This window comes from Oryctolagus cuniculus, chromosome 18 (assembly GCF_051225735.1).
Source record: "Oryctolagus cuniculus isolate XC-2025 breed Fujian yellow rabbit chromosome 18, ASM5122573v1, whole genome shotgun sequence".
Classification (NCBI taxonomy): Eukaryota; Metazoa; Chordata; class Mammalia; order Lagomorpha; family Leporidae; genus Oryctolagus; species Oryctolagus cuniculus.
In genome coordinates, this window is record NC_142884.1 from 9,765,817 (window position 1) to 9,775,885 (window position 10,069).

General features: G+C 63.2%; 1 protein-coding gene across 4 annotated transcripts; it reads right to left on the bottom strand.

Annotated features, from left to right (window-relative positions):
• Nucleotides 1–2,269: 2,269 nt before the first annotated feature.
• SYNGR4 (synaptogyrin 4) lies at nt 2,270–9,983 on the bottom strand. 4 transcript variants are annotated; one of them, XM_051840059.3, is made up of 5 exons: nt 9,620–9,983; nt 8,768–8,968; nt 3,574–3,763; nt 2,777–2,916; nt 2,270–2,563 (listed from the first exon to the last, which is right to left on the bottom strand). In XM_051840059.3, exons 2-5 carry the CDS (start codon nt 8,858–8,860, stop codon nt 2,330–2,332), a joined length of 657 nt encoding a protein of 218 aa, XP_051696019.1. In that variant the 5' UTR covers nt 8,861–8,968; nt 9,620–9,983; the 3' UTR covers nt 2,270–2,329. The 4 variants fall into 4 exon arrangements, with proteins under 4 accessions (XP_051696019.1, XP_051696018.1, XP_051696017.1 ...); XM_051840058.3 differs by having other exon boundaries at nt 3,574–3,811; nt 9,711–9,973; XM_051840057.3 differs by having other exon boundaries at nt 3,574–3,811; nt 9,620–9,973.
• Between the last annotated feature and the right edge of the window lie 86 nt (nt 9,984–10,069).

Genomic DNA, 10,069 nt, shown 5'->3' on the forward strand with positions numbered 1-10,069 from the left:
CCTGCTGCCCACCGTGGCCACCAACACAGCCCCTACCCCCACGGCCCCCAATTCCTGGGGAGGGGAGGGAGGGGGTGAGGGGGGCCCAGGACGGTCTCCCTGCTGTTTTCATGATAATGTTTTTGCAGAGTTTGGGTTTTTTGATCTTACCCTGTTTTTTTTTTTTTTTCTGACAAATTGGGGGGTGGGGGTGGGGATTGGGGTCGGGGGATAGGAAAGGGGCCGGCCTTAGGAGTCACGGCTCTCAGGCCATGTTTTTGTACAGAGCTGGTGGTTGATTCTTTGTTCTCTTCAAATAAACAGAGGAACACGGTACCTCTCCTCTTGCTCCTCCTTGCACTCTCTGCTGTGTGTGGGGTCCTGCTCCGGCCTTCGCCCCATCAAGCCCACTGTCCGCAGGTGACCAGGGCCCGGCCGGAGCAGGAGGATGAGGAGCTGGGCTGCACCCTGGCCCCTCGCGGCTCCGCCGGGGAAGAGGTTCTGGAGGAAACCTGGAGGATTCCTCTTACCTGGCCCTGGGGCTGCCGAGGGCCTCCGAGAACGAGTGCGTCACAGGCTCCACTCTGTTTTTATAAAATAATGCTAACAGGAAGGGAACAGGGCTGCCGGCCCACACGCCCAGCTTTCCCACTAAAGTCTGGGTTTCTGGCTTCTCTTGGTGTGGCAGTGCCGGGCGCTGGGTTCTGGATGGCTGCAGGTGGCTGGGACTGAGTGGCTGGGCTGCCAGCTTCCCGGCGCGGCCCCCAGGACTCGGCTCCAGGGCCGTTGCCTTTCCTTCCTGGGCTCCCAGGTGGGGGTTTCTGCCTGCTGTCTGGCCCAGAAGCTCTCACCTGGCCTAGTCCCTCCCGTGGACCACACCTGCCTGGCTCTTGTCGGCTTCTGGACCTTTGACCCTTGCCTTGAAGCACTCCCTCCGCGCCCTCTGAGACCGTCCTGATGCCACCCTTGCCCTGCCTGCTCCTGTGCCCGGGAGGTGTGCTGGGGGCTGTGCCTTCACGGCACCCAGGGCTTCCGGAGCCTGTGGGCCTGACCACAGCCCCTGCTTTCCCAACTGGCTTTTTTGGGCTGCTGGGGTTGACCCTGGGGTCGGACTCCCTGTCTGCTGAGCCCCGTGCACCTCTGTGGACACAAACTGAAAACCTCCTGGATCTGATGCCCTTCTTGAGTTTGGCAGGCAAGGGCTTGTGGGCCCCGGGAAACTGACGCACCCAGGACGGCCCAGCCTGCAACAGAGAGGCTGGCTCGTGTCAGCTGCTTCCTGTCCCGCGGCTGCTGCCCTTTCAGTCCAGAGGCCCACAGGGACCGCGTCACACTTATTTCTGTCCCGCCAGGATGGAGCATGGGGCCGGCCGCGTGAGCAGCCCGAGACTAATGGAACCCAACAGCTCAGTGCCTTTGTCCGGGGTGTTAACTAACATTTGCCGGCCACGTGTGCCCCGTGGCGAGGCTTTTTTTTGTTTGTTTTTTTGGGGGGGTGTATTTGTCATAAAAAAATCCTCATGATAAAATGGATTTCCAGTCGTTCTAGAAAAACGAGGAGGGTTAGAGCTATGCTGTCCAGTGGAATAGCGCCTAGTTCTCTTAGTTCTGTCAGGGCCGCTGAGCGCGTGCGGCGCAGTCTGAGTCGGGGAACGCCGTCCGCGTGAGCGTGCAGTGGGTTTTCACCACGGTATGAAGTACGAAATGCCTGAGTTTTGATGTCAATTACATGTGGGAATGCGACTCTTGGATATATTGGGTTAAATAAACTGTATTAAGATTGGTGTCACTTGTTTCCGGTTTTAGTGGGCCAGCACTGCTCTAGAGCCCCCGCCCTGTCCCGGTCACACCCGTCACAGGGCCCTCGCTGGCGCTGCAGCAGGCCAGCTGTTGATAAAGACGCCTCCCTCTTCCCCAGGATGGGCTTTGAAAGGCTGGGGGGGAGCCGAGTGGCAGCTGAGTCCCAGGCCCTCACTGCATGTTCCCTGCAGGGCTCAAGGCTGGGTCCTGCCTATGCTCTGCAGGTGGGAGCCACTCCCATCTCTGAACTTGAGCTTGTGTGGGGCATCTTGTGCCACCCCCACCCCCCCGCCGTGGCTGGGGTGGGGACTTCGCTGGGTGACAGCTGGACAGACTAAGTCCTGCCTGTCACCTCCAATCTGCTGCTATCGGGGTGGAGCCCCAGAGGTGGACGGAGACTGCAGAGACCCCCAGGTGACCCTGTGGGATGGCCACCCCCTCTCCGGCTGCACCCGGGGCCAGAGAGGAACAGACGGGAGAAGGACAGAGGTTCCGGAAACCCTCCTGGAGGGAGGACCGTGGCTTTACTCTTGTGGATGGATAAGCATGTCTAGTCGTCAGGCATCATTGCAAGGCGGGGGGCCTTCGGGGCGGCCACGTAGGGGGACAGGGCAGAGCTGGAGTAGTTCAGGCTGTTGGGGCCGGTGGGGGGCGTGTTGACGGGGCTGGCGGCCGAGGGTGGGGACAGGGTGGTCAGCACCACACCGCCCTCATCCAGGGAGCGCTTGTAGGGGACGGGAGCATCGCTTCGGAGGTCCTGGACGGCCAGGTAGGCCTGGCCTATCTGTGGGCGGAAGAGGGTGCGCTGCAAGGTTGGCTTGGGCTGGGCAGGAGGGGAGAGGGCCTGGGGCTGACAAGGGAGAGGCAGACTGGGGTGGCTGAGCTAGCTGGGGCTGCTGGGAGGAAGGGGTGTCCTGGGGGCCCCCCACTCCTGACTCCCAGGTGAGCTGAGCAGGAATGTTCTAGCTGTCTCACCCAGGGAGGGACCCATCCTCACCCAGATGAGGATGGAGAAGAAGGTGAAGGTGATGGCGGCCTTGGCACTGCCGCTGCCCACAAGGAACTGTTTGGGTGGCGAGTGCTGCCACTGGTTGGCCAGGAAGCAGAAGCACACGAACCAGACGCCTGCCCAAAGGACTGTGGTGTCAGGAGAGAAGAGGGGCCGGGGAGAGCCTGCTCAGCGGGAGGCCGGCAGGGCTGGGGGTCTCTCAGCTCCTCCCCAATCCTGAAAGCTGAGGCCTGGAACAGGCCATTTCAGTTCATTGAACAGAGTTGAGAAGTTCAGTTCCACCTGGTCAGGTGGGCCCCTGCGTTGGCGCGCGCAGGCTCAGAGCACCTCCCCTCACCCAGGGGCCTCAGCTGGTGCCGGACGCAGTGGCTGCCGTGGCTGGCAGGACTCCCTGGGCCCTGAGCTGCTGGGACGGGCTCAGGGGGACGAGGAGGGAGCAAAGGGACTGCAGGCTCCTTAGCTCGTCATTCCCGGAAGCACCCTGTGAGCTGCAGGCCCCCTGCCACGCCCCTGCCTCCTCAGAGGCTCAGAGCAGGTGCGACTCGGGCAAGCCCCCAGGGCGAGATTTCCAACCCAGCTCTCTGGCCAGGGCTCTGAACCCCGCTTCCTGCCACCTGGTGGCTTTTCCAGACGTGGGGTGAGCGCGAGGGAAACACTGGGAAGGTTTCTAGAATCAGCCGGGGAGGGGGGGGTCACAGGGGCCGTGACCTTGACGTGGGCCTGAAGCAGGTGCTTGGGGAGGGCTGGGAGCAGGCTGGGGGGGGGGGTGGTGTTTGGGAGCTCACCAGCCAAGATCAAGTCCAGGAGCTGGAAGGCTGTCTTCAAGTGGGTGCTGGTGATGCGAGCCTCGTTGGCGTCCAGGGCGAGGAAGGCCACGCACGTGAGGAAGGCCAGGAAGCCGGCTCCCACGGCGAAGCTGCAGGCCACGCTGTTGCTGTTGAGGACACAGCGGAGCTGGGAGGATTCCATGTTGTTCTGGTAGCCGTCGGTCAGCAGTGAGGAAAAGACCACCAGGGAGAAGACCTGTGGGTTTGCAGGGCCCAGGCGGGGAGCTCAGAGGTCCCCGGGGTGGAGGGTGCTCCCACACGCCTGGTCCCCTGTGGGGCCGGCCCTCCTCATCAGCCCGCTCCTCGTCCCCTCTTCTGTAGCCAGGCCAAGGCCTCGTCCTCCGGAATCGTGGCCCCTCAGCCCGTCCCCTCCATGGCATTCTGTGGGCCATGGCCCCGCCCCCACCAGGTCCTCCAGGGTGGGCTCTACTTGGTGTCCCCTCTCCTCCCGCTTCTAATTGCAGCTCCTGCCCCACGCCCACACCTCACTCCACGCCCCATTTCTGCCGCCAGACCCAGGTACTGAGATAAAAGGCTGAGCCAGGAGCCAGGGACGGCCCACGAGCATCCCTAGGCTCTTCGCACCCAACCCTTCTCTGCCTGTGACTTCTGTCTCTCCTCCCAGCCCCGCCAGCTCCTGTTCATTTTTTCCAAGTAAGTTTGTGAAATAGCCCAAATATGCAAAAAAGCACAGAGAAATGCCACACCCAGTGCAGGCTGCTTAGAATGAATAATTGTTTGTTTTGCATCGGGGCTTGGGGGAGGGGGGCCCCAGCACAGCACTGGTTCGGTAATCTTGCCCCCCTGTGTGTGCCCGGGTCTGCACCTGCTCAGCCTTGCCTTCCTCAGTGGCGTAGGCACTGCAGACACAGGCCCAGGCCCCCCTGCCGGCCAGCCCAGGACACGGCAGTACGCACGACCCCGTTTCCTAGACTGTGAGACTGGGGCACAGAGAGGACCGGCAGCTGGCCAAACGCCTCAGCTTGCCGGGGGCACAGCCGGGACTTGAACCGGAGCAGCCTGACTCCTGGGTCTGCTCTTTGCTGGCCCCATGGCTTCCTGGCAGACCAACTCGGTGGAACTTTGGTCCCAGGTGGTATGGTCTGTGCCAGACAGAAGGAGCCAGTGTGTACATGGGGGAGGGGGGGCGGGCCCGGGGGGCTCCTGGATGAGGCGATGCTTGTGAGTGTGAAGGGGGAGAAAGGCTAAGGAGTGCGCACATTGTCTGGAGGGCAACAGGTGGCCACGGTGGGCAGGTGGAGCCCTCTGGCGGAAGGGGTGAATCTGCAAGCAGGGGGGAGGCTGGGGTTTGAGGTTTGAGTGAGAACTGATGTCGTGGGGCTGGGTTTGGGGGGTGAAACACTGGGATCGGATGGAGATCAGAGAGGATGAGGCGTTCACCAGGCAGGAGGAGGAGGAAGGGCGTCCCAGGCGCAGCGCAGGGCTCCTCCAGGGACAGGAGGGAGCTGGGCCAGCCGAGCGCGGAGAGCGGGGGGGGGGGGTGGCGGAGATCCCGAGCTTCCATTTCTTCCTTGGGTGTGACTTTATGAACAGCAGTGTGCTGAGCAGAGGGTGGGTCAGAGCAGAGGGGCTGGGTGGAGGCAGGGGGCCCGCAGACCCGAGCGGAGGCTGCTGAGGAGGCCCCAGGCCAGAGGCACCAAGACCAGAGCCCTGGGGAGTCAGGTAATATTTAGGACGCGAAATTGGACCTGGTGATTGATTGGATGCGGTGGTGCTGGTGCTGGGGCTGGCAGGGGAGTGAGCTCAGGGCACAAAAACAACCGAACCTTCTGCGTTAGAAGCCCAGCTCCTCTGGGACCAGCTCTCGGAGGGCGCCTTCTCTCCGCCCCCGGCACCCGGGCCTCACCGGGCCTCAGCAAGTGTGTGTTGGAAGAGTGAATGGGTTCGGCTGCCTGGCTCTGGCTGTGACCTTCAGAGGACCGACCCACCTCCGTCCTCTCGCCTCTGCTCCACTGCCTTCTCTGAACACCAACACGGACAAACAAGCACACCAGCAAACACGACCCCCTTGTCCTGCCCCGCTCCACAGCCCTCACGGCCACCACCGGCTCCTGAGACCCCCGCAGCAGCCCTCAGGGGGTGGCTCTTAGAGGCTCCCAAGGTGGAGCCAGGTGGAGGGCGGACAGCGCATCCATCATGTCCGAGCCCAACTCCGGCTCACCTGCGCCACCTCCCTGGCACCTCGCCCCGGCCCCACGCAGGATACACTGTTAATTTCTCTCTCTCTCTCAGGTGATAAATCGAGCTATTAGGGCAGACTTGAAACAGTCAGATTTGATGGAACCTACCAGCAGTGTGGCCCTGGGAGCCTCAGTTTCCCAGTCGATGCTATGAAGGGGGGGGCGGGGAGGGGTGGGCACTGGGTCCTAGCAGGTGCCCAGAGAGGAACCATCCCCTTAAGGTCAGCGGGCAGAGGCGGGAGCACTACAGCCCAGGCCTCCCAGTCCCGTGGGCTCAGAGTCCACCGACCCCAAGAACCCGGAGCTGCAGCGCCAGCTCGGGCCCTGCCCCCGAGGAGGGGGCTTGGCTGGGCTGGCCGGACCGTCTCCCTCTGCAGCCTGTCTCCCTCTGCAGCCCGAGCCCAACCTCCGTCCACGCCCTCCCCGGCCTGTCCTCAGGGAGGGAGCAAAGACGTATCAGTGAAGGCACCAGCTGGCAGGCGGCAGTGAGGACAGAGCACCAGCTGCCCAGAGACTCCCTACTGAGGAGCCAGGCCAGGGGGGAGGGGGAGGGCGGCGGGCAAAGTCCGTGACCAGAACGTCTGGCGCGTCCGGGCGGCCCCTTCCTCCCCCTGCCCCACACCAGTCCGCGCCAGCTGGGCCTCCTTCTCCCCGGCCACCCGCCCCGCCGTCGGAGGCCTCGGAGACGGCGGGCAGACCCAGTTTGGTTTGCTCAGCAGCTGGGGGACGTCCTTGGGCTAGCCTCAGTTTCCCCGTGGGTTAGGCAGGGTGCGAGCGAGGGACCTGGGCAGGGCACTCACAGGTCTCCTGTGCCCCTGGGGGAGAAGGACCACGTGACGCAGCCCCCATCGCCAGAGGCCCGGGCAGCGTCTCTCTCCTGCCTTGCTAGTCATGACTTTTCCCCGCTGGTAATCACTGCTTAGGGAAAGGACTACTTGGCAGGCCCTTGCCAGTCAGTTTAGGGGGCGTGCACCCCTTTCATCTGCTTCCTGTGGGTGGGCCTTCGGGATCCGCTTGTCACAGATGAGGGTGCAGAGGCTCAGGGAAGCCAGCTTGCTCAAGGTCATGCGGACGCCCCGGAAGCAGGGGAGCTAGGGGACAAAGCGGGGCCCCTGTGAGAGAGACAGGGAGAGAGGAGGTGCCACCGCCGCCACTGCAGCCAGGCTGGCTCAGGCAGAGTGGGGCCACCCACCCTGGCAAGCACGCAGGGCTCCAAGCGAGGCCTGTGGGCTCCTTCCCTGGCCACAGGGCTCCAGAAGGGGTTGGGAGGAGATGCAGGGGTCGGGGGAGGAACCTTGGAGAGACCTGGGTTTGACCTCCCTGGGTCTGTTTCCAATTCTGCCAAAGCTAGGCAAGCCAAGCAGGGCAGGTTAGAGCCCAGAGCCTTGGCTCTTGTGGGGAGCAATCCGGACTAGACTAAGTTACTCGAATTAGGACTTATTCTATGCATCTGCTCTCCCACAATATGGCGCTGGGAGAGAAGTAAACAGCTTCCGCACAGCTGCCTCCAGTTCAACTAATAAACTGTAGGACTTGCTCCCGATTGGAGAGCAGCGTACTCGGCGTGTGGGCAGCCGAGTTGGGATTGGCGGAGGAGGACTATATAGGAGGAGAGAGACGGCATGCACCAGGAACATCTAAGGGGAACATCTGAGGGAACACCTGTGCAGCCCCCCGAGAAAGCCGGCCGGCGGTGTGCCGCTCCCCTGCGGAAGTGGGGAATGCGGCCAGGGGGAACTGCCCTTCCACGGAGGTGGAAGGGATAGTAGCCAACCCGGGAAGAACCAGCAGCAAACCCGGGGAGGGCCGAGCAGACGAAAGAACAGCGCAGGGTCCTGTGTTGCTCCTCCACGAAGAGGGGGAGCGACATAATGGTGCCGTGACTCGGATATGAAGCCTAGGCAGGGTTTAGTGTCGTTCCTCCACGAAGAGGGGGAGCGACAGCTCTGACCGCTCAGGCACAAAGCCGTGCAGAGCAGCGCCGATCGGACCAAGGTGTCCTGGTTCTTCGAGGAGGTGGCAGTGACGTAAAGCCCCTGGCCTGGTGCCTGGTGCCACACGCACTTTGGGCTACGCCATTCTCTTCCCACCTGCCCGTACCTCACTTCCTAGAGCCCCTGCCGGAGAGCTGCAAACGGAAGGGGCTCAGGCATCGCACGGACCCAATGTTGAGCCCTGGCCCTGCCTCCGGCTGCGTGGCCTCGGCCACACCCCAGCCAATAGAACTTTCTGGCCTGACACCAGTGTTCCATCCTGGCACCATCCAATGGGGAGCCACCAGTCACGTGCGGCTGTGGGGCACCGGCACCACGGCCATGGGGACTGCGGAACAGAACTGAGGTTTTTTTAATCTGCTCTGACGGAAAGCACGCTGGACAGCGCTGTCTGTACAAAGTTACTTCACTTTTCTGACCCTTTGTTTCCTTATCTCTAAGGGGGCCGGGCAGGGCCTCCTTTGAAGAGCTTGTTCCTACTCTCAGGGCCCGTTGCTCTCTGGGAGAGGCAGCTTCGGGGACCAGCACTGGGCACAGCGCATTAAGCTGCTGCCTGCAGCGCCGGCATCCCTTATGGGCGCTGGTTCGAGTCCCGGCTGCTCCACTTCCCATCCAGCTCCCGGCTAATGTGCCTGGGAAAGCGGTAGATGATGGCCCAGGTGGGCCACCCATGTGAGAGACTTGGATGGAATTCTGGGCCCTTGGCTTCTGCCTGGACCAGCCCTAGCTGTTGCAATTTGGGGAGTGAACAGCAATGCAAGATCTCTTTCTCTCTCCTTCTATCACGCTGCCTTTCAAATACATAAATAAATCGAGAGAGAGAGAGAGGCAGCTTCAGCCATGGGCTCCCTCTTGTTTTGTTTTCCCAGCGGACCCCTGCTTCTCTGCTTGGGTCTGAGAGCCCAGGACTCCTGTTCTGCCACCCAGGGGTGCCGGGGGGCCCCAGGAGGGCCTCACCCCTGCCAGGATCCGCACAATGGTCTTTGGCCTCCTCAGAAACCGCACGGCCTCACTGTCTGCCAGGTCCTGGAGGCTTTCGGGGAAGTGCATGGCGGCCGCTCTACTGCTGGGGCTACGGCAGGAAGGGGCGGGGGTGCTGGGTGTGGCCGCCGGGGTGCTGCTGTCGGGGTGCTCCAGGCCCACCCTGGGGCGCGGCTGCTGCAAGACAAGATGGGGGGGCTGTCAGAGTCATGGGCTGCTGGGGCCCCCTGAACAGTAGCACAGGGTGGGGGAAGTAGGGGGCCAGGAGTGGGGTTGAGGGGGCATGGGGTGAGGGCTGCCAGGGCTCCTGGGGCTCAGGGGGTGTGGCTGAGGAGCTGCTGGAAGTCCCAGAGGCAGGGGCTGATGGCGTCAGGAATAAGGCAGGAGGGATTTCTGGCCGCCCTGGGAACGGGGCTGCTCAGGATTCCACAAGTCAGGAGTGGGGCGGGGGCTGTGGGGTGGGACTCCCAGGGGTGGGTGCGGGTGCAGGGGCCCCTGATCAAGGGGACATTGGGGGTCCTCCTGGGAGGGCCCAGGTCACGGGCTGTGTTCTCACGAGACGACACGGGGGGTGTCCATGGGGAGTAGGGGTTGGCAGTGGCTGTCAGGGCCCCTTTCAGCCCGAGAGGGGGCAGCATCGCTGTCGGAGGCGCTGGGCATCTCAGGGAATATTCTAGGCTGTCCTTGCCATCTGGGTGTTGCCCAGAATTAAGGGCCCCCCCTTGGAATTCGGCGCCATTTTCCCCAAAGCGCACTGCCTCCAGCGGGGAGTCTGGACCTGAGACTTGCCCCCAGAACGAGGTGGCCGTGTCCCCCGCGCTAGTCTACCTTCTAAGAACCGGGGTCTCCCCTCTAGGGACGTGTGCGTGCCGAGGCCTGGGGGGCCCTCCCCCGGCTCTGGAGCACCGCTCTGCGTCACCTGGCTGGAGGCCGGCCCTTCCTTCCGCCTGCGCCCCCCTCCTGGTGCCTGGTGCCCCTCAGTCTTTTGGTTCCGCTTTTTCCCGCCTTTTCGCTTCTCCACAGCTGATTGGCTGTACCAAAGCCCCGCCCCTCTCTTCTCCCGCCTACTCAGGGGCGAACACGAGAGGGGGCGGGGCCTTAGTGGACGTTGGGACGCTCGCCGTTGGCGGGAGGCGCGCGGGAGCCCTGCCCCGCCCCAGGCCTACCGGGAGTCTCGCGCCTGTCCCGCCCCTTCCCTTTGAAGCCGGCGGACAAGGAGACACCCCTTGAGCGCATGCGCCGCGTCCAAATGAGGACGGGGTGGAGAGGCTAACAGGT